Source organism: Schistocerca serialis, chromosome 11, assembly GCF_023864345.2.
Source record: "Schistocerca serialis cubense isolate TAMUIC-IGC-003099 chromosome 11, iqSchSeri2.2, whole genome shotgun sequence".
NCBI lineage: Eukaryota > Metazoa > Arthropoda > Insecta > Orthoptera > Acrididae > Schistocerca > Schistocerca serialis.
In genome coordinates, this window is record NC_064648.1 from 148,704,775 (window position 1) to 148,728,579 (window position 23,805).

At 41.8% G+C, this 23,805-nt stretch overlaps 1 protein-coding gene across 3 annotated transcripts in view; it reads left to right on the forward strand.

Moving 5' to 3' along the window:
- Positions 1 to 437: 437 nt before the first annotated feature.
- LOC126426946 (uncharacterized) overlaps positions 438 to 23,805 on the forward strand; it is a 34,308-nt gene continuing 10,940 nt past the window's right edge. The window contains exons 1-2 of one of the 3 annotated variants that reach the window (XM_050089053.1): positions 438 to 888; positions 12,634 to 13,150. In XM_050089053.1, coding sequence (XP_049945010.1) covers positions 532 to 888; positions 12,634 to 13,107 — 831 coding nt within the window. In that variant the 5' untranslated portion in view covers positions 438 to 531 and the 3' untranslated portion in view covers positions 13,108 to 13,150. Of the gene's footprint in view, positions 889 to 953; positions 1,081 to 1,126; positions 1,652 to 12,633; positions 13,151 to 23,805 lie in introns of those variants that run through there. The other 2 variants (XM_050089055.1, XM_050089054.1) reach the window with 2 other exon arrangements.

Consider the following 23,805-nt stretch of genomic DNA (forward strand, 5'->3'; position numbering starts at 1 on the left):
ATCTGGTATTGTCAATAAATATTGAAAGTGTGTAGCCCCATTAAATCACTTGGCAATGTACATTAAAATGATAATATCTAATTATTAAAATACAATTTTGGTATTCCTAAGTGATAAAATATACGAGAGTTAATATTGTCTGCGACCGAAACGAACGACGAGACATTCACTAGCAAACAAAATATATCTTATAAATAATACGCGAAACACAACTGTCATTTTTAATTTGTTGCAGATACAAAATCAAACATGGAAGTTCTTTGAATCTTCACATATATTTCCACGAGCAGTGGTTAACTGGCGCCAGTAGTTTGGCGCTAGTTTATGATGCTATGGCAAATCCTAAATTTAATTAGGAATAGAAATTCGTAATTTGGAAAAAATTAAATATATTAAAAGCTTTTGACGCCAGTTCATTATAATCCTTCGTTTGCCGCTAGGCGTCTCTGCCTGTACAAACAAGATCAGTGAGCTTCCTTGCGTTAGTAAGTTTTTGTTTGTGGTCGTTACAAGTTAATTTGCGCAGAAAATATGACTAGAAAGTGGCCGTCGTACCTTGTCATTCATTTCTTAGAGTTATATGAGCAACGACCCTGTCTGTGGGATCACAAAAGTCCATTGTACAAAAATAGGAATTTGAGAGAAGAAGCTTTACAGGAAATAGTTGAGGCTATGAGTGAATATGTACGCAATTTTGATGTTAACATGGCGAAAGCAAAAATACGCAGTCTCCGGAATGCGTACATGTTGGAACTCCACAAGGTTTGGCGTTCAAACAGAAACGCAGTCTCTCCTGACGATATTTATACCCCGACAGTGCCTTGGTTTCCTATTGCTGACCGCTTCCTGAAGTACGTCGTTGAAACAAGAGAACCGAGAAGTCCTCAGGTAAGCAATAATTACATTCAGTAATCATATATGTGGTGCGGTAATATCAGTGATGTAATTTAGATGTTTAACTTGTTGGCAAAATATTGACAATACCTGTTGATTGTGGGACGATTGTTCAGTACTGTGTGTTATAACGGATGCACTCTATTATTGAGCAATCGCTGATCGACAGCTGAAAGAATAGGCTAAGTATGTCAGAAACGAAAAGTCAAGTGTTTATGCCGTCACCGTACTGTGCGTTATAGCATAATAGACGTTAGCTGCTGTGACATAACAAAAGTAGTTTTGATTACTTAAATGTCTGCTAGGAAATAATAATTAGTAAAGAAGACTGATTTCTACTCGACATCACTGAACGACTAATAAAATCATAACGGATGAGTTAATGTATCGTAAGGAAAAGCTATTAACGTGACGGGTAAAAATCCTTTGCGAAATTATTTATGTGTTTGTCAGAGACCACAGCTATGAAATGTGTAAGGCTATAGAATTACGTTCTACCGATTTTTCGCCATTAAAGTGCATAAAAAGAAAGATCCGTAGAAAGTGACAATCCGATTGGGAGTTGGGCGTTGCCACCGAATGTGAATACGAAGTAGTTATAGTTGCGGTGACCTACTGATCCATAGCTTAGCGCTAGGTGGTAGATCGTTTGTGGATTGGCGAAATGCAAGAGTGTAATGACGCGAGAATGTCTGTTATTGTTATCGCGAGACATGGTCACAGCTGACGATTGGTATCGGTAGTTTCAGTATTTCCGGTAGGTTTACAGTATCCGATTTTAACATTACTTTGCTTGCGTTGTGTATTTATTTCTCGTATAATTTCAGAGGTGACTGTATTTATAAGCTTGTGGACTAATTAAGGGTACCATAGCCACATTACTACAATTTAAAGTGGTGTCTGAGTGAGTGTGTTAATCACATTTCAGTAATGATCAGCGTTGTATAGTGAAATGTTCATTAGTAACTGAAAGTTAATTCGTCTCGGACTTTAAAGAATTTATTAACATGCAAAACTATTTATTTTGTTAATTTTTGTCATTTATACAGTAATAGCCTTTTTACTGGTATCTAATTGCTCTCTGATGATGTGTACTTTTGTTGGCAAGATTAATTTAGAGATGTGCAACGCAGATTCATGTAATACACTAGTTTGGGAATTGGGTTTTGCCTGATTGTGCATTCAACAAATCTTTTTATTGCCCATACCTGTTTGCTCACATGTGTGCCAGTATGTTACATATTTCATTCAGTTCTGGAAAATATGTGTTTCTTACACAGTTATTACTTAAAAAGTAGGTTTAAAAACATTTTAAGTGTTGGTATTTGTGATCATTACTTCTGTGTCTAGGTTGTTTCGTAGGACCTTCTCTAAACAGTCATTTAGCTTGTCATTTGAACAATGTGTTTTTGTGAATTTTCTTGGTGAGTTAGCAACTCACTTTAGGTATATCTCTGACCATTATGTTGCTGCATGAAAATTATTTTCTTGTAGAGTGGCTGGTCTTCCTGTTGATGTTAAACCATTTTTCTGGTTGGTGTGGTTCCTCATTTAGACTTAATTTTTTAAAGTGTTCGTAGGCCTGTCTTCTTGAATTGTCTTTTTTGCGTAGTTCCTGTGATGTGCCAGGGAGTGTGTGCCATTGCAAATTGTAATATAATCATTTATGATATCTTCCCTATCCTCTTACCCCCTTTAAAAGGAAGTTTGCTTGAGTGGTGAGGTTTTGGCATAGGTTATGGTTGGAATGTTCCAGGCTGTGAGGTGTCAGGATGCATTGTTTTAAAATTTGTATTTGCCTGCACTGTGTATTCTGCCTGGCAAGAGTCGGTACAGTATACGCCTGATCCCTATAATTTTTCAGCATATGTGACCTGTGTTCTTAGTTTCTTTCGGAGTCACATTGTCTGTTCGCTGTTCTGTTTAAATCCCCTGTTTCTTTAACGTGTGGTGTACTTTTTGGAGTATAGTTATTGCAAGTGAGTATGTGCCACTTTGTTGCACGTGTAGATTTATCTTTCACTGTGTGTTGTTTTTAAGACTTTATTGGACAGTAATTGTTTGTGGAGACTGTAATGTTGATTCTGTGGTGGGATATAGTGTTGTTGCTGCCCAGTTTGGGAATCTTTCCAACCATAAAATGTTGCTTTAAAATCAATAACCAATGGTTTTTCTGAGCATGATGGTCAAAAGTTAACCATGAAAGATACTGGCTAGGTAGGTGCAGATGTAGAAAATTTCTTTTCTGAATCATAAAGTGAACTTTTTAAAGCAGGCTGGCTAGAAAAATTTAATTTTTTTTCTTAAAACATAATCCAATAGCACTTTGAGAATTGTTTCACTTGAAAACTTAAAAGGGTAAACGTAACAGAATCAAGGATAAAAGGCAAATAGCTCCTGGGATCAGACTATCTTGTGCTAAGAAGAGTGGCTTACCTGGTTTGAAGGACTTGCTGAAATCATGAATTGAAACTCTGTCATCAGCAATACTATAAAAAAATCCTCCAGTCTATTGTTAAAAGTAAAATGCTTATGCTGTACTCAGAAAATAACACACTCCAATCATATGGCAAGAACTATTTGGACAGCTGTTAAACAAAAATAATGACCCAAATTAGGCCTAAACTGAGCACTCTGAAATTTTTACAATTTCATGTTTTTGGTTTTGAGATTAGATGATTATCGGTTACACTGTACCCGGTAGTTCAGATTTACTTGTGTGCCACACACCACATGCATCATCAGTGGACATTACTTTCAAAAATACTACCCCTAAAGAGATCACAGAATTAATAAGGTCAATAAAAAGTAATAATTGGCTTGATACAATGGTGTTTCTATCAGAATATTAAAATCTTGTCACCTTGATAACATTCCCATTGAGCTATCTATGTAATCAGTTAATGATTCTGCTTCTGGTCTTCCCAAAAATTGTTGAGAAAGTGACATGTGATAGAATACTGACTTATTTGACTGAACAGAAGCTTTTAACTTTTCTGTTTGAATTTTGTAAAGGATCTTTAACACGGAAAGCAAACAGAAATTTCACAAATGAACTTACCACAGTGTTAATTGTATTTTTCCACCAAGCTAGGACCTTAGATTGCCTTGATCACAAAATTCTCAAGTGTTAAGGCATTAATGCCATCCTTCTTGGTTTGGATAGAATAAAATCTTTATTTTCCCACATGTCATATACAATAATTTGATCATACATGACTTAACAATATGGCTCGGGGGTTGGCCATCTTTAGTTTTTAAAAAACTAACTCAAGTTTGCATCTGTGGTTTTGGAGAGGGGTCATGCAATGTCCACAGAGAACTGCTGATAACAATGACTAAGATTGATTGTCTTAAGAGTGAAGCTTTAAGATTGTCTTAAGAGTGAAGCTTTAAGATTGTCTTAAGAGTGAAGCTTTTCTATCAATGTTTGCTGTACCAACACATTTGGTTTTGAAAGGGATCTGCATTGAGCAAAACACCGTTTTGTCTTTTCCTATATTTTCCATACATATACTACTTGTATACACACAAATTTGAATTTTTAAGATAGTATTTACAAATTTGAAAAACAGTTTTGTATATTTACCTCGTTACCACTTGCTTTCTTGTCTCTTATGTTAAGTTAGAACCATAATGTTTATGTTATACAACCAGTCTGTTAACCGCTGGCTATTTTTAATGCTATAGAACATGTGAAACTGTGAAATATTATCTTGTGGGCTACTCACAAACGAGGGTGAATGAATGGCTGTGGGCTGTGATTCTTTGTGCGTTGGCCTATATCACTGTGTGGATTGTTTCAAAAAAGTCGATCCCACTTCTGGGGACCTCTCCTAACTAGTAGCAGATCACCTGACGGCTGAAGAAGTGAATACAAAATGCAGACTGTAATATGAAATGGTGGTCAAAAGTATGTATGGAACATACGTGTACCTATGAAATAGTTAATTCCAGGAATACTGTTAGCTACAGAGTGGTAAGTTTTCTCTGAATGAATTTCTAAAAATATTTGTGCAGTTAGTAACCTTGTAGGCAAGTAAAACGTGGACAGTGGACTGTGAGGGCAAGAAGAGGACAAGAGCTTTTGAAATACGGTTCTGCAGGAGAATACTGAGGATTGGGCATGTAGACTGAGTAACTGTTGAGGAAATACCAAATGATATTGGGGTGGGGGGTGGGGGAAGGGTTTGTGGTACAGCTCGACTGAAAGAAGGGATAAATTAATGAGACACATTCTGAGATGCCAAGGAATTGTCAGTTTGGTAATGGAGGGTAGTGTGGGTGTTAGAAAATGCAGGAGGAGACCAGCAGATTGAAGTACGTGTAGGCTGCAGTAGTTGTGGAGAGATGAAGGCATTTGTATTGGATAGAGAAGTATACAGGGCTGCGTCAAAGTAGCCTTCTGGCTGGTAAGAGCAGCAGCAGGTTATTAGGGGTGTGTGTGGGCGTGCATTTAAGCAATGTAAGATCAAATTTTGACAGGAACAATAGAATGCAAAAGCTTTAGTAATTTGTACGGTGGTAGCTGCCTAAATGCTTCAGAAGTAACACAATATCCTTACATTGTCTGATTAGCCGCCCCCCCCCCCCCACACACACACACCTCTACTACAGTGCTGGCTCACATTCACTACTGTGGGTGCATAAAGTTGTATGAAATGATCGTATGGCATTGTTGGCCAGGAGGGCCCATTCGGGGAAGTTCGGCCGCCGTATTGCAAGTCCTTTTTTAGTTGACGTCACTTCGGCGACTTGCGAGTCAATGATGATGAAGAACACACAACACCCAGTCATTAAGAGTCAGAGAAAATCCCTGACCCCTGACCCTGCCGGGAATCAAACTCAGGACCCCGTGCCCAGGAAGCAAGAGTTAGGTATTGATGTTCACACAGTGAAATTCTTTGTCATTACCAGTTCTGAAGATAAACTTTATTAACGCGAGAATCATGATCAGAGTTAAGTTTTTACTGCTTTGAAAATTACTTTCACTCTGCTTACTGATTATGCAATGTTTGCAACAGTTGTGTGCTTCAATTGATTTTGTTTCACATTCCACTAACATTTAGCTTTAAACCAATATTTTTATTTTATATTGTGAAAATGTAACTTTGAGATCTAACTTTTATACTCCCAGCAGCCTTTTTGTCTCTTATCACAGGTTAAAGGTCTAAATTCTTACTTTTCAAGCATTAAAGTTATACTTCAAATTGAGATTTTTTATCATCAGTTTCGGGGGGAAAAGAAATTTTAAGGGGAGTGTCTGGACTCCCCACTCCCATATTCTCTTGTCTCCATTACTGATAATCATCTTTTCAAACTTTGCATCTCAGCATTAGAAAAAGGGGGGAGGGGGGGTAGAGTTTGTCACCAAATTGACTAGGATGTTATTACAGCAACAGCACTGGCTTGTATAATAAAATAAGATGTCTGCTTATAACATTCTCATTGTATCAGGCAATCTGTCGCAGCATAAGTCCTGGAGACAGTTACTGTAAAATTCCAATTTTTGAAAAGGTGAAATTAAAAATCATCTTGTTATAAACAGATTTGTTGTACCTTAAAAACAAAATTAAAGTATTATTACACAGGCAAACAACACTTCAAATACAATAGGACCAGCTACATGCTCACTGCTCAAAACTCAAAACCAGACTGACTGACTATGCCAACATGGCAGTCAGTATTTATATTTTCTTAACAATCTCGAACAATCATCAGCATTGTTTAAAATTATTATTTCATTAGTTAACAATTAACTCGTACAAAAAATGAAAATACGTATATAAATGTGTGTCTGCTCAGAACAGTAAGTACACTAAGATATTAGTACATGTCTGTTATTTCTTTCGAGAATAAACTCTTACATAAGAAATTATAATAATACATTTATATTTTTCATTAATTACTAGAGACTTCCTTCACGGGAATTATTCCCTTCATTTACAGAGCTTCTACACTTTGAACTGAAATAGATTAAACAGTCATTTTCTCAGTTATAAGTTTTTTTTTTTATAAGAGTTACATATTTTTTTTACGTGTGCAATCCTGAATTAGACTGGGAAATGTTCATTTTAAATATGCCTCAATGGGCTGTTAAGTTTCATGCTGTCGCTTCTTCTGTTCTTTGTCATTCCTGAGTTGGTAATAACATTATTAATTTATCTTTGTTAATAGCAGTTGGGCTCTGTGGATGTGGATTGAATTACAGCAGCTAGCCCCCTTCATTTACTGCTTTATTTATGCCACAGTGTGGTTTGGGCTTTCACCCATCTTGTATACACTTGCATGCTTGTCAGTATAAGTTTGTATCAGCTGTGTTTTGAACAGTGCAGGTCCTGTCTGCCCTGTGTTTGTTTTCTTGCTAAAGCAGAACAATGAGCCACAAATTGTGGAATGAAGGAGAGTTGTTGTGTTGCAAATGCGGTTGATAAAAACATTATACTGATGAACTTTAAAATGTGTTATAACAAATGAATGTGGGTGCAAGCACGAAATGTCTTGGTGTCAATGAAGCTGTACAAAAAGTGGGTGGTTGCCGTATTTCTTCAGACAGATATATTACGCATGGTGAACATTAATAAAACTGACAAACTACGGGGACGGATTCCTGACTGGAAATGGAGAAAACGAGGTCCTTTGAACATGAGTCAAGAGATGCGTCGTCGCCACGTAGGTGGCACTGAGAATGAAAGTTCCTCTGTCCATGTGTCATGTGTTCCTTATGTTTTTCAAATGTTTTGCACTCTGTCTGATTGGCACAGTGTACTGTAAGCAGCAGACTGATCCAGTATTTATGTATGAAACAAGTCAAGATCGTGCTTGTGTACAGCCAAGCATGTGGAAATGGTTGAGAGGTAGTATGGTTATAGCAAAACAAGTACCATCAGACACCTACCACATCACTTAACATTTTGAGCCCTTTTTGGACATTTGTGGGATCATGGGTCCTCTCAGACAGACGAATGTGCAGGGAGGTGGCAGAATGCGTGTACACCAGATTTGGTGGACCAGGTTCTGCAGAAAACTGAGACAAATCCTAGTAAAAGTTCCAGGCAAGTGCCTGGTGAACATAGTGTAAACTAAAGTTAATGTGTGTCCTGCATGTCAACCACTATCATCCCTATCAACTGCAATCACATGGAGCCCTCTTTGAACATTGACATGGACGCAATACAGCTCTGTACTGTGTTCAGGGCCGACTTGTTGCTGTTGCATACACACTGTCCATTTCTGGATACATGCCCATAGGACCTATCTTCCTCCATTTCCAGTTCAGGAATCCATCCCTGCAGTTTGTTTTATTAATGCTCAACCTGTATAAAGGCTTCATGTCTCCTCATTCAGCTTCTTTCTCTAGCGCTCCATTCCTAATCCATTTTCATCCTAGTTCTTAAATGCAGTTTTCATTCCACTCCATCCGTCTTTACTTCTCCCTCGATAGTTCTATCATCTCTGGACCAAACCTGGTTCAGTGCTTACCATTGGTTCATCTTTGACCTAGTGTGACACCTGTCCTTCATGTTCATCTTCCATTGTCCTCACCACAGGTTGAATCCCCTTTCTTCCCTCAGGAAGGAAGACAAAAGTTCTTCGCCTTATGAAGTTTTTTATTTTTTTATACTTAGTTTTTATTGACAGAATTTGGAAAATAGCCTTGTGAAGCTTAGTAGTGGCCAACCGTTCTCTCCTCAGCTAATATATTTACCAGTTTTCCCTGGGCTGAAAGTATTTCCTCATTTGTGGAGGGTTGTTCATAAATATCTTCAGGGTCTCATAAGATGAGGTGAAAATATTAGACGTACAGAAAAATCACACAAATTGGTGGATAGAGCATTTCTCTAATTTTAGATTTGTAATAGATGCTTTGGTGTAGTTTTTGCAGACTAGTAGGGGCCAGTTGTGTCTGAATATGCCATATAATGTAGTGATGCATGCATTTTGCATCCTCAAATTTGCTAATTGAGGCACAGTTTTGACTGCTCACCAACAGTTTTGTATCAAGTATTATGTAAAAGCTTCAAGACGTGAAACAATACATGGATAGCGTAAGGGCCAGTCAAATAAGAAATGAACACCAGCCACAATGGGACTGTGGTATGGTTCCATTTAAAATTAATCACCATATGCATTAAGACATTGATCCCAGTGGGAGATGAGAGGATCAATTTCGTAGGACAGTTGGGTGAAAATCGCATTAAGGATCTAGTCCGTGTGGAGGATGTTGCAGTTTTCTCAACCAAATTTCTGAAGCGTAGCCTTCATTCCCTTGGCAGTATGGGGATGGGCGTCATTATGTAACAGAGTGGTTCGTTTAAACAGCATTCCTGGACATTTTGGATTAATGCCCTGTCACAGTTTCTGCAAGGTGTCTTCACAGCGCTGTGTGTCGTTTGTGGTCCCACACTCGAGGAACTCTACAAGCAGAGGCCCCTTGCAGTCAAAGGTTATCCTGACCTTGCTGGAACTTGGGTAAACAGCTTTGGATTTCTTTTGTGGAGAAATTGTTTGCCCTTGTGTTGCTAGAATGCTTTCTGACAGTCACCATGTTGCACGATAGTGCTCTTTCCCACACTTTCAATAGGACAAAGGCTATGCATGAGCGATTTGGCTGAGAAATGCTGCAACAGCCTTCATAAAGCCCAGTTAAAGCCCAGTTACCTCGCCATTTGATTTTCACATATTTGGCGACCTCAAGAAAGATACGCAACAATTTTGGTTTCAATTGGACAAGGAAGTGTAAGGGTGGGTGGTGCGATTGTGCATCCATCAGCAGCTGACCATCTTTTACAAAACAGGAATTGATTGTCATGTCTCCCAGTGGGATAAATGTCTTGCTGCGTGTGATGATTACTTTCGAATGGACCCATTACATGGTCCCTTTGTTGCAGGTGTTCGCTTTTCATTTGACTGCCCCACAGACAACACACCCTATGAAACTGGCTTCTGATGTGGTTCGAAGAAAAAGCTGGCTCAGACCGTCACCAGAGAAGGTGGAGTGTGTGCGGGAACAAAGAGTTGCAGATATCGCAGTTAACTAGTTGGCAACTGGGTCTGCATGTAAAACTATACTGGCTGCAGTTGTTCCATGCACTGACTACTTTGGATAGTGATGTATTGTGAGCTTCATCCTGAATCGCAGTGACTTACAGTGGCTACTGGAGGAATATGCTCTTTCACAAAAGTTGGTTTTGAACGTTTAAGCCAAATTTCATGTGTCTGGAAATGTGAATCATCATAATGTGAGTATTTGGGAAGCAGAACATTTATACTGGTTTGTGGGAAATGTCACAGTTAACATCTTTGTACCACATCCTATTTCTCAAGCTTATGGATCACCCACATCCTATTTCCCGAAGCTCATGGGCCACTTTTTTTTGCTGAGAAAAATGTGACTAGTTCAGAGAACTTGGACATGCTGCAGCTGTGGGGTATGCTACAATTACAGGAAGACAGTGTGGCTCCATTTTGCAACAAGATGGTGCTCCACCAAACTTCCTTGTAGACATTCGTGATTGACACAATGCAGAACAGCCACAATGTTGGATTTGACTTGATTCTCCTGCAGTGGCCCCCTACCATGTGATTCCTTCATACGGGTTATGTGGAAGGTCACACATTGCTGCTTCCACTGCTATTTAATTTGAAACTGTTGCAAGGAAGGATAATTAATGAGGATGCTGACTTAGACTTGTTGAGATGTGTATGGCAAGAGTCTGTCATACTGACATTGGCCACATTACAGTGTTCCCTTCGAAATGATGGACACCTATCGCTTCTTGGGTCTAGTCTTCGATGCCCGGTTGACGTGACTCCCTCATCTTTAATAGCTGAAGAGGACGTGCTAGTTACATCTCAATGTTCTTAGATGTTTGTGCAATACCATCTGGGGTGCAGACTGCTCTATTCTACTGTGATTGTACAAAGCTCTGGTCCAGTCTCGTTTTAGACTACGGGAGTCTGTCTACGGTTCTGCGTCGCCTTTGACGTTGGAGATACTAGACCCCATCCACCATTGTGGGGTAACGACTTGCGACTGGTGCCTTCTGGACTAGCCCCGAGATAGCCTTCTTGCAGAGGTGGGGATTCCACCACTGTGAGTTTTGCGCCAACAACAGCTGATATCTTACACACTCCACATTCGCTGCACCCCAAAGCACCCTAATTATGGTCTCCTTTATCCAGACACACAGATCAACCTCCCACGGTGGCGGCCATGATGTGGGCTTACCGTGGCCCCTTTACCGTTTCTTTTCTGAGCTCACGCACGTAACTCTCCGTGGTGTGTTTCTTGGCCACAGCTCTGTCTTGATCTCTCCATCAGTTCAAAAGATTCAGTCCCTCCGGAGGCCCTTCACCGCCAATTCTACTATCTGCTCAGTTCGTTCCAGGTTTCAGAAGTGATTTATACTGATGGCTCTATGGTTGCTGGTCACACTGGTTTTGCTTACACCTATGCGAGACACGTGGAACTTCATTCGTTGTCAGATGGCTGTAGTGTTTTTTCTGCAGAATTGGTAGCCATCTTGCGCGCTCTGGACCATGTCCGCTTCTGCTCAGGACTGTCCTTCACTATCTGTAATGACTACTTGAGCAGTTTGCAAGCTATCGGCCAGTGCTTCCCTCGCCACCCATTGGTCATAGCTATCCAGGACTCTTTCTCTCCTTGATCAATGTGGGTGCTCAGTGGTTTTCATTTGGACCCCAGGCCGTGTTGGGATCTGTGGCAATGAACTTGCTGATCGACTGGCTGCTTACTAATAGACCATTTCTTGCTATTGGCATTCCTGAAATAGACCTTCGCTCGGCATTACGTCGTCAGGTTTTGGGACTTTGGAATGCAGAATGACACTATCTTTCTTTGCTGATCAAGCTTAGGGCGACAGAGGATTCTAAAACTATGTGGCGGTCCTCCTTACGGGCGTCTCATGAGGCCTCTGTCGTCCTTTGCTGGCACCGCATCGGCCATACTTGGCTGACTCACGGTTATCTCCTCTGTCGTGAGGACCCTCCCCCCCACTCTTTGTCGTTGTGGATCAATGTTGACTGTGGTTCACCTCTTACTGGACTGTCCCGACTTAGCCGCCCTGCAACGGACTTTTAGCTTTCCTGACTGGCTACCCCTGGTGTTAACTGACAATGCCTTAGCGGCTGACCAAGTTTTATGATTTCTTTGTGGTGGGGAGTGTTTATCGTTTTATTGAAGGGTGGGACTTTCAACTTTATCGGTGGGCGGAGGGGATGGCACGCCGTCTTGCTCCTCCCTTCGCCCCAATTGGACTGGCTTCGACTGGGTTTGGTGGTTCACACCCGCCCTCTGCCCATTCCTTTCTTTATGGGGTCTGTTTTATCTTGAGTGTCTACCTGTGCTTCTTCCTTCATGCCCCTGTCATTAGTCACTTTCTTTCCCTCCTGTCCTCTTCCACCTTCTTCCTTCCTTCTGTCAATTTGTAATTTTAATCCATTGTAGTTCCCTCTTACAGTGTGAGGTTTTATCGGTTTTAGTTATTCCGAGGTCAGAGGGACTCACGACCACGTACTTTGGTCCCTTCTCCAGTCCAACCAACCGAAGTGTTCCCATACTGAGCACCAGTAATGTGAGTGATAAAGTAGGATAAATGATCTGTTCACTGGAACATTTCTGTATGTCTCGAGTTTCTGTGCCATTTGCCATCTGAAACCGTGTCGGTACTTACATTTCCTGTGCAACATATTTAACTGTGTGCTGGCTATTTCCAGGAGTTGGGAGACGGTGAGGGGAAGCCGATGCCACAGGAGGGCTCGACGCTGGACGCGTCGTTCTTTGCGGAGGCGGCCCTGGGCAGCAGCAGTGTGCGGTCGCCTGCCGTCCCGAATGGCGCATCGCGGGAGGACCCGCTGGAGGCAGTGCGCAAGCGCAAGATCTCGCTGCAGCGCGAGGAGCTCCCCAAGAAACTAAAGCTGGTCAACATCTCGGACACAGTGAGCAAGGCGGTGAGCTCGTTGCATCGCGCGGTGGACGCGATGCAGCAGGCGACGGCGCGGGGCGGAGGCGCGTCGGCGCCGTGTGACGAGTCGGAGGCGTTTGGCCGGGTGGTGGCAGCGCACCTGCGTGCACTGCCGGTGGCCACGGCACTAGATTGCCAGGCCGACATCCTCAACTATCTGTTAGAGCAGCGGCGCAGTGCCCTGCCGGGGGCGGCAGGGGCGGCCGCTCCCGCGTCGTCGACGTGAGGTGGCTGTGGTGCCTGTGTCTAGGCTGGTGCGGGAGTTCCAGGTGAGCAAAGAACAAATCAAACAGGTGAAGCAGAGTGAGCTGAAATGGTATTGATAATTGAGCGACAAATGTGAACAGTTGTACTGGTTGTGAATAATTTATATAGCTCTACATCTACGTCTACAGTGATATTCAGCAGTCCACTTAGGGTGCGTGGTGGAGGGTACCCTGTACCATTGCTGGTTATTTCCTTTCCTATTCCACTCACAAATAGTATGAGCCCTAATTTCTGGTATCTTATCTTCATGTTCCTTATATGTAGTGTAAGGCAATAGACTTGTTTTGTATTCAGCTTCAAATTCTGGATCTGTAAATTTTCTCAGTAGTGGTCCTTGAAAAGACAGTGACCTTCTGTCCAGGGATTCCCATTGGAGTTCCTGAAGCATCTTTGTAGCACGTGCCTGTTTTTCAAACCTACCGCTAACAAATCTAGCAGCCAGTCTCCAAATTGCTTCATTGTCTGCCATTAATACGACCTGATGTGGATCCCAAACTCTCAAACAGCACTCGAGAATAAAAGAATAGTTCGCACCAGCATCCTATATGCGGTCCCCATTACAGATGATCTGCGCGTTCCTAGAATTCTCCCAATAATAGGAAGTCGACCATTCACCTTCACTACCACAATCCTCACAAGCTCATTCCATTTCATATCTGTTTTCAATGTTACATCCAGTTATTTAAGTGATGGACTGTCAAGCAGCACACTGCTAATGCTGTAACTGAACATTATGGGTTTGTTTTGCGTACTCATCCACATTAACTTACATTTTTCTACATTTAGCTTGAGCTGCCATTCATCACACCAACTAGAAATTTTGTCAGTCATCTTGTATTCAGTCAGTGAACTTTGACACCTGACCATTTGCAACAGCATCATCGGCAAACAAACGAAGATTCCTGTCCACCAAATCATTTATGTATGCATAGAATAATAGTGGCCCTATCGCAATTCTCTGAGACACTCCTGACGATACCCTCATCTCTGATGAACACTCGCCATCAAGGACTTGATACTGGGTTCTGTTACTTAAGAAGTCTTCAATCCAAGCCACTCACATATCTGTGAACCTCTTCTGTATGCTTGTACATTCTTTAACAGCTGGCAGTGGGGCACCATTTCAAATGACTGGTTCATTGGTTGTCGAGTTCCACGGCTGAGGATTATATTATTTAAAAAAGTATAGCAGCCAGTCACTGTTTTATGTACGATGATTGAATGAAAAGTAATGCCTCTCCCTTTGTTAAGTGGGTTTGAATGGGAACATTTTAATAAATCAAACACATAAATAATCCTTAGAATGTGATCTTTTATTACCAATATTCACTTTTCCACATAATCACATTTGTGTCAACTATGAACATGTTTTCTGAAGCCGTCGCGGAAGAAGTCGACAGTCTGTTTCTGCAACGAGAGTCTTGCAGTTCTCTTAACATCTTCATCAAAAGCATAATGATGTCCCCGCAGATTGTCTTTCGTTATCGGGAACAGACGGAAGTCAGGCGGTGCTAAATCTGGACTGTGTGGAGGATGCCGTACAGTTGTTAGGTTCAGTCTCTGATGTTCTGCTCTGGTGGCACATGAAGTGTGTGGTTTGGCACGGTCATGCTGCAGGAAAACCTTTCCCTTTTCCTTTCGAACCCTTGTTAGCCGTCATTTCAGAGTTCGCAGCGTTGTGATGTAACGCTCTGGATTTATTGTTGTTCCACGATCAAGGAAATCAATGTGGATAACACCATGTGTGTGGCCATGATTTTTCCATCTAAGGGCTGTGTCTTGAATATCTTTTTCTGGGGTGAGTTTTTGTGTCGATATTAGATAGATTGATGTTTAGTCTCTGGGTCATAATGGTGTGTTCGCTTTTCATCTCCTGTCACAATTGAATGGCGAAAGGCGTCACCTTGATTCTTGTAATGTGAAAGATGTTCCTGGCAAATTTAAAGTCTTTGCACTTTCATTTCAGGAGTCAGGATCCAGGGTACCCATCGTGCACAGATCTTCCGATAGCCAAGCAAAGCAATAATGTGACCAATATGTTCTGGTGAAATGCCGGTTGTGCTTGCAATTTCTCTCTGAGTGATAAGATGACCATCTTGAATCAATCTGTCAACATTTTGCTTATGAAACTCAGTGGTTGCTGTCACAGGACGTCCAACTGTTTGTTTGTCATGCAGGGCAGATGTTCCCACCTCAACATCTTTAAACGTACTCACCCAACGATGCACAATACTCACATCAACTCAATCACAATAAATGCTCTGATGAATCTCGTTTGGGGTGACACCTTCTGCTGTCAAGAATTCAATGACTGCACGTTGCTTAAATCGCACTGATCGACCGTCTGTGCAGGGTTCTGTACTTTACACTGTAATAACACAACCGTCCAATGCTCAGCCTTTCCGCCAACTGGAGCTGTAGAGAAGAGGCTACAGAACAAGCTAGTACCTGCCGTGTACCAATGCTGCCAACTGTTGAAGAGTTACAAAGATGGAGGCGCTACCTTTCAGTCAACCCTCGTATTTGTATTCTTGTCAATATATACTTTGCACTTGGACCCATTATCAGTTGGCATAATACATATTTCAGTCTTCAGTTAGTATATCATTAAAACATCAACAACAATACAATGGCAACTGTAGTGTCCAAACTGTTGTTGCCGTTCTAGCTATATATTAACTGAAGATTGAAATATCTATTATGCCGATTGAAGATGAGTCAAAGCTTGAAATGTGTATTGGCATAAATAATAATACATACATTGAATGATTTCTGTATTTCTTAAAATAATGTAATTGTAGTTTAGACTGGTATAGACTGGCTGGTTGCAATAGGCATACTTTCAGAACATGCACAGACTGACAGGTACTGACACTCTTGTAAAGAGGTTGCTTGCAGTTAACCGTGTAAGTCATTTCTATATCTTCACTCTCAAACCACTATGAGGTGCACGGCAGAGGGTACGTCCTTTTGTATGTGTTATTAGGGTTTCTTCCCTTCCATTCACATATGGAGCACAGGTAGAAAGATTGAATGCCTCTGTGCATGGTGTAATTATTCTAATCTTATCCTCTTAATCACTATGTGTGTGATACATAGGGGATTGTGGTACATTCATAGAGTAATCATTGGAAGTTGGTTCTGAAAACTTCGTTAGTAGATTTTCTCGGGATAGTGTACATCTATCTTCAAGAGTCTTCCAGGTCTGTTCCTTCAGTATGTCTCAACACTCTCCCACAGATTAAACAACCTGTGGCCATTCATCCTGCCCTTCTCTGTGTATGTTCAATATCCCATGTTAGTTCTATTTCAATACGGGTCCCACACACTTGAGCAATATCCTGCAACTGGTTGCACAAGTGATTTGTAAGCAATCTCCTTTGTAGATTGATTGCTCTTCCCCACTATTCCACCAATAAGCTATAGTCTACCACCTGCTTTGCCTAAGACTGAGCCTATGTGATGGTTCAATTTCACACCCCTTTGAAGTGTTACGCTCGGGTATTTGTATGAGTTGACTGATTCCAACAGTGACTCATTGATATTGTGGTCGTAGGATACTACTTTTTTTTTTTTTTTCATTTTGTGAAGTGCACAGTTTTACATTTCTGGACATTTAATGTTTAAAGCAAGTTGCCAATCTTTGCACCACTTTGAAATCTTACTGAGACCAGACCTGACTGAATTTTTATGCAACTTCTTTCAGACAGTAGTTCATCGTAGATAACTTAATCATCTGCAAAAAGTCTGAAGTTACTATTAATATTTTCTGAAAGGCCATTGAGATACATAAACAGCAATGGTCCCAGTGCACTTCTCTGGGGCGCACGCAAAGTTACTTCATCTGATGATGACTCTCTATTCAAGATATAATGCTGCAGCCTTCCTACTAAAAAGTCTTAAATCCAGTGAGAAAGAGAATTTTACACTATGTTTGAATTCTGGGTCATGTTCGTCAGCACTCGCACAGTTTTTGGTAAGTTTTCTGTGCACGTGTAAGGTTGTCTGGGTTTGTGTTGTTACTGAGTAACAGATTGGGATCATGTGCAGTGGAGGAACTGCTGGGTTCTGGTCTGTCTGGCTTTTATTCATACATATTGGTGGTCTCCCACTAACCATGACAGACAACTTGAAAGTTTTTCTCTTTGCACGTAATGCGAGTGTAATGCGACAGATGTGGAATATAATGTAAACGGGCTGATAAGTAACGTCAGCAGCTGGCTTCCAGAAAACAGATTAACACTTGACTGCAAAAAAATGTAATGTGTACAGCTTTTTGACATGGATCTTATAACGGTACTTTGCATGCAGGTGTGTCAATTAGCATCATATTAATTAAAATTGGGGATAAATAGACTTTATTTTGGAAGAATTAAAAAGTGGAAAGTAATACGAAACTTTAATAACTGCACAGTATTACTAAGAAGCAATATAATGAAAAGTAATAAAAAGCAAAGTAGCAACAGCGGGACAGAAAGATATAGGAGCGCGTTTGTTTTTTAATACATATGAAAGAACATGTAACACATTATTGAGCTCTCTACCTTCAGTTATTGCGATCGAGCTAGTCAATGAAAAAGTGGTACGCGACTGTGAAATTCGTTAAGGAGATTATTTAAAGACTCTTCAAGCACTTATAAAATACATCACGTGTGACGAAGTGATCAGAGACGTTTATTGTCGGGTGAAGTGAAAATGATTCCGACAACATAATTCGAACTTTGTGTTAGCTGGGAAAAATACTCTTGGGGAAACTATTATGGTTGTGGAACGCACAAAAGTTGTATGCAACGGAAAGCTATAGTTTACGCAATTCTAAATTTTTTTAAAATTGTGAAACGTGTGTGTGCGGAACATTAAGAGAATCTTATCCTTGGATGGTTGCGGGGGGGAGGGGGGGGGTAACTGATACAAACAACGTGCCAGCATAAAAATAGTTCGCTTATTAACTACCAGATATTAATTAACGGAGACCTAAAATACTAAAAACCGTTAAATTGAACCCTGCATGTGAAAGACAATCACATAGATCATTTCGAGAGCGAAGAATAGACATTTAAGTGCCGAATTGATAGCCTAGGGTGTGTCTATATTTGGACATTATATGACATGCCTTATTCAGAACACGATATCGACCATTTTAATACTGTAAATAAGGATAGGATCACCCCAAATCTCGATTCATATTACATATTTAGTTAGTGAAAAGAAATGTGTTAATAAACGAACTACATTTCAATTTTATCCACAATTTTGGCTTCATTACGTAGTCTTGGCTACATGATAAACAATATCTGTGGAAGTTGTATACAATGTATTGTCATAATATTTAGCCAGCCAATATTGTGGGACATCAAAAATGTAAATGCATGAAATTGTTCTTACAGCGGATGTATAATGTGGGAGTGCGACGAACTTTATTGAGAAACTGGACATCCATTACGTATTTGCATGTTTATCTGCGAAAATGATCCTTGTCGGTACATCGGCATAGAGTTCGAATAGAATGGCTGGAACATTGCAAACCATTCAGATTAATCGAACATCTAAATACACATAATGCTGGTATCACCAGGATTTGTTCTTTCTCCTCACCCCCGTGGCAGTAATTGAATTAAGAGTCAGCCGGGAATAACATTTAAATCAATTGATGACCATTGAGCTAGCATCACGAATTTTCAAACATCCACTGCCATGTACGAAGGCGAGTGACACCACAAGTGCTAACGTCGATCGAGGGGTGTCATCGTGATCATATTGAATGACATTGAGCAGTCACAGTCTCTTGTAAAAGCAAAATTTCACTCTCTGAAGCTGGCTGGTCAGTCAGTGAAGTGAACATTCCTCTTTCCTACTATCTCTGACACAAACATGAAGGTTCAATTCCTTTCACTGTTATTTTGTTTGCTGTTATGTTTTTGGGCACCTCTGTGTACTAACCACTAGTTTACAAACTTTGTGTAGGCCATCACTCAGATGTCTCGTGGTTGGCCAGCTACTGTAATCTGCTTTCTTGTTTTACTCTCTTCTGTAAGGTGTAGAAGTTTCTGGAGCAAGTGTCATCCTCAACTCAAGATGTTGTAGTGCTGAATCTGCTCGTGGTGTAGTGGTAAATGTCATTTGATGTCAAGAGTTTGAATCTACTCCTTCATTTATTTTTTAAACCGTGTTTTACATTCAAAAGAGACATGCAGCGATGCAATTCGCACACGGAGACGTGCTCTCCGCATTTTTAACCGTCATTCTATGATAGCAAACTGCATTCATTATAAACAGATGCGTGCAAAGTGTCTTCGCGTTCTTCGGGATAGCAAAGGAGCTAGCTGGATTTCATTCACTGGTTCTTTTAACAGTTCATTGCCTTCCTCTGTTGTGTGGGTCAACCTCCATTGGCTCTCTGGGACCAAGATCCATTCCCCCATTTCTGGCCTGACAGTAGCAGACAGTGTCATCGTGGATCCTATTGCTATCTCAAACAACTTGGGCCACCATTTTGCAGAAGTTTCGAGCTCCTCCCACTATCACCCTGCCTTTCTCCATCAGAAACGAGCACAGGAGGCTCGGGCGATACCCGTCTCTTCTCCGAATTGTGAGGGAGCTAGATCATGCTCTGTTTGTCTCGATCCTCTGCACCAGGGCCAGGTGCCAAACACCTTCCTTCCAGCTACCTCCCCATCTCTCTCACCAGCTGCGTTTGCAAGGTGGTGGAACGTATGATTAATGCCTGGCTGGTATGGTGGCTCAAGTCTTGCACTTTACTGGCTAATGCACATTCTGGATTTTGGGTGCGGTGTTATATAGTTGACCATCTTTTTACTTTGTCCACCTATTTCACGAATGGTTTTCTGCTGAAATCCCAGACTGTGGCTGTATTTTTCGATTTGGAGAAGGCCTAACACAGCCTCGGGAGAACCGGTATCCTCCATACTCTGTACATGTGGGGATTCCGTGGCTGCCTGCCCCCCCCCCCCCCCCCCTTCACCCCTCCCCCCAGGTATTTGTAAAATACAGAGTTTCAAGGTGTGTGTGTGTGTGTGTGTGTGTGTGTGTGTGTGTGTGTGTGTGTGTGTGTGTGTGTGTGTGTGTGTGGATTCTGCCTTGTTGGATACCTCCTCTTTGCTATCGCCATTAACCCTATAGTGGCCTGTCTCCCACAGGGCATTTCCGGCTCCCTTTTTGTTAATGATTTTGCCATGTATTGCAGTTCTCCACAGACCTGTCTCACTGAGTGGTGTCTTCAGTGATGTCTTGATCATATTTACATTTACTCCTGGAGCATCGACAATGGGTTTTGCTTTTCCGCTGACAAAACCATTTGTATGAATTTCTGGCGGTGCAATTGGTTTCTCCCAACATCTTTACATCTTGGGCCTGTTGCCCTTCTGTTTGTTGAAACTACGTAATCCCTGGGGCTCATGCAGTTCCTCAATGTCTTAAGTTTCCTCAGTGGCACTTTCTGGGGTGCCGATCGAACCACCCTCCTTCGTTTGGACTAGTCCCTTGTCCGTTTGAAACTCGACTATGGGTATTTTGTTTGTTCGTCTGCACGTCCATCCCTCTTAAGCTGTCTCAACACTATTCACCATCGTAGCATCCTTTAGGCCACTGGCACCTTGTACACTAGCCCGTTTGAAAGTCTGTATGCTAAAGCTGCTGAACTATCACTGTCCTATCTTCGTGACTTTCTCCTCGGCATGTACGAATGCCGTTTGCCATGTGTGGCCACCCATCCTATGTCTCCTTCTTTGATGATTCGTTTGATTTCCAGTATGGGGCACGCCCCTCTTCTCTGTTGCCTCCTGGAGTCCGCTTTCGGCATATGCTGTTGTGGGCTTACCTGCACACTACCTGCAGCTTTCCCGGTGGGTGACTTCATGAAGTGGCCCATGTTAACCTTGGCCTTCATTTGGTTTCTAAAGACACTACACCAGCCTTACTCTATCATCTTCAGTTTCATGACCTTCCCATGGAACTTCGCAATAGTACCTTCGTATGCATTGACAGCTCTCGGACTGACCGTGGGCTCGGGTGTGCCTTCATCATTTGCACCCGTGTCTTTCGATATCGGCTTCTGGCACACTGCTCAGTATTTACAACTGAGCTCTTCGCCCTGTATCAGGCCACGGAGTACTTCGGCAACATGGCCTTTTCAGTTGTCCTCTGCTCACACACTCGCAGCACCCTTCAAGGTCTGTGCACTGTACAGCGCCCATCCCCTAGTGCAGCAGGTCCAAGAAAACTGTCCCTTACTCTTGGTGGAGCCAATATGGCGTTTCTGTGGGCTCCTGGTCATGTCGGTCTGCCAGGAAACGAAGCTGCTGACGCTGCTGCCATGGCTGGAGTCTTCGTACCTCAGCCCGCGAGTTCCTATATTCCCTCGGATGATCCCTATGTTGCCGTCTGTCAGGAGTGGTGTCCCTTCAGCATTGCCAATGGTCCTCCTTCACAGGAATAAGCTCCGGCTTATTAAACCTCTCCCAGCGGCTCAGACGAGCTCCTCTAGGTCCTCCCGCCGGGATGAGGTCATTTTAACTAGGCTGTGTATTGGGCACTACCTTTTTAACCATTGTAATTCGATAAGTGGCACTTTGTACACATTTTGCTGAAGTTTTAACTGTCCGCCACTTCCTGATGGAATGCCCATTTTGTAACCATGTACGTTCCTGCTTGGGTTTGCCGTCTGAGTTATCGGCCGTTTTAGCATATGACGTACGGACTGTCGACTGAGTTTTACTTTTTATCCACGAAAGCATTATGGCGAAGGTCATTTAATTTTTAGTTTTGGACCTCCGTTTCTGTGTAGCGCCTTTTTTGACCCTTTTTCCACGTGCCTGTTTTTAGCTGTCTTCTGTTACGTCAGTTGGGACTTGCATATAGTTGTTCTTTAACTCCTCTCTGTCTTCATGTTCTATAGTTTTGACTAGGGTAAGTATGACCCCAGTTTTTTGCACCCTAAAGCAAAACTATACCAAAACCAATGTTGTTAAACGTTTCACTGCCCATCTGCAGAAAGTTTATATAATTATCAGGTTTTGAGTGTAAGATTTCCCTTAGCTGGTTTTCACGAGTGAGTCTCTCTCATTTTAAGTTGTTCTATGGACCAGTGTCTTGGTTTCTTCTTCTGCTCATGAAGAGAAGCAGCATCTACTTCAAACTTTGTTTTTATGTGTACGGGCTTGGTTGACACGTCTGCAGCTAGACAAGGACATGTTTGCCAAACAAGTTTGTTGACGGGAGCCTTAAGGAGGTGGTGGAGTTACTATTTTTCACAGTTAGGGTGTTTTCCCCTTATTGCGCGTAAGAAAATGCTGGGTGAGGAAGGATATGAAGAGATTTTACAGCATTGTGTACAGTAGAGGAACAATTCGTAGACGATGGTTATATCAGCCTGTCACTTTTGAAGAGACAGTTAAGTCACACATCATGGGTTGTAACGGAAGGCCTAAAGGTTACACTAGACAATGACGAATGGCATACAGTGCTAAGCCAACTGTTTTTCACACCACATCCATGAAATGTGTCACCATTTCCAGTAATTGCCCTTTCAGCTGCACATTAAAAACTTTATACTGCTCACTTTTGACCTCAGTAATTTATTCACAGCAAGAGATTTGGAGTAAAACCCAGGCACCCAGAGTGCCTCGAAACATAGCTTCTTATATAATTAAATATGGCTGGTGGTTGCAAAGAACAAAAACTCAGAAGTATTTACCAGACTGCACCTGGATGTGATTCAAAAGTCATAAGATACTCTTAGTAGTGCCAGATGTGTGGGTAGTTTCAGTGGAGTGATCTGTTATCTGGTGAATAGTCTGCAGCCACTGTTGGATTGCTGTGTCAGCTTCGTTGTTGCACGTGAATCGCTACCCTGCCCTGAACTTTGCCAGCAGACCAAAAATATGGAAATCGTTATGGCGAGGTCCCCTCCCCCATATCAACCAAACATTATGATGAGGGTGATTGGTCTAGTCTCTTCCAGTTGAGCTTGTAGGCATTTCAGATTACCGTAAGTGGCCTCACATTGTTTTGGAGGATAACCATATTGTCCACATAGAGAATGCATCGGCGCTTCATCCTTAGGCAGCCTGCTGACTTTAGAATGTTGAACAATAACTGTTGGCATTAATGGTTGCTTGTAGTGGCACGGAATCTGGCTGGAGTGGTCCATGGTAATACTGGAAGACTTTAAACATGATTTCCCAACAGATGGCACTGAGTGGATGTTTCCACACCTGCCATGCTGCTTTGATTCCTTCATGAGATGCATTATCTGCATTTTATCACCAGTAACAGTGTGGTCCAGGAAACTTTCATCCTCCTTGGCGTACTGTTACATGTTTCAGATGATTGAGTGAAGCAGTCATTTACTTGCCTTTCATCATTTCATCCAGCTGGGTAGGCACCCACCGTCGCCAAACCTTTTGGTGCCCAACGGACCCACAAATGATGTAAACACCTTTCATACAAATTGCCAATCTCCTGTCAAATGTCCTCGAGAGGCACACACCGATCTGCTTTCACCATTGCACCCGTGTGGGATATTTTGTCAGTCAGCGACAAACGTGGCCTCCATGAACTCTCATTGTCGTGCAAGTGTTTGTGACCTTCACAAACTCGCAGCAGCACCACCACTACTGTCACCTCCCACTTCTCATAG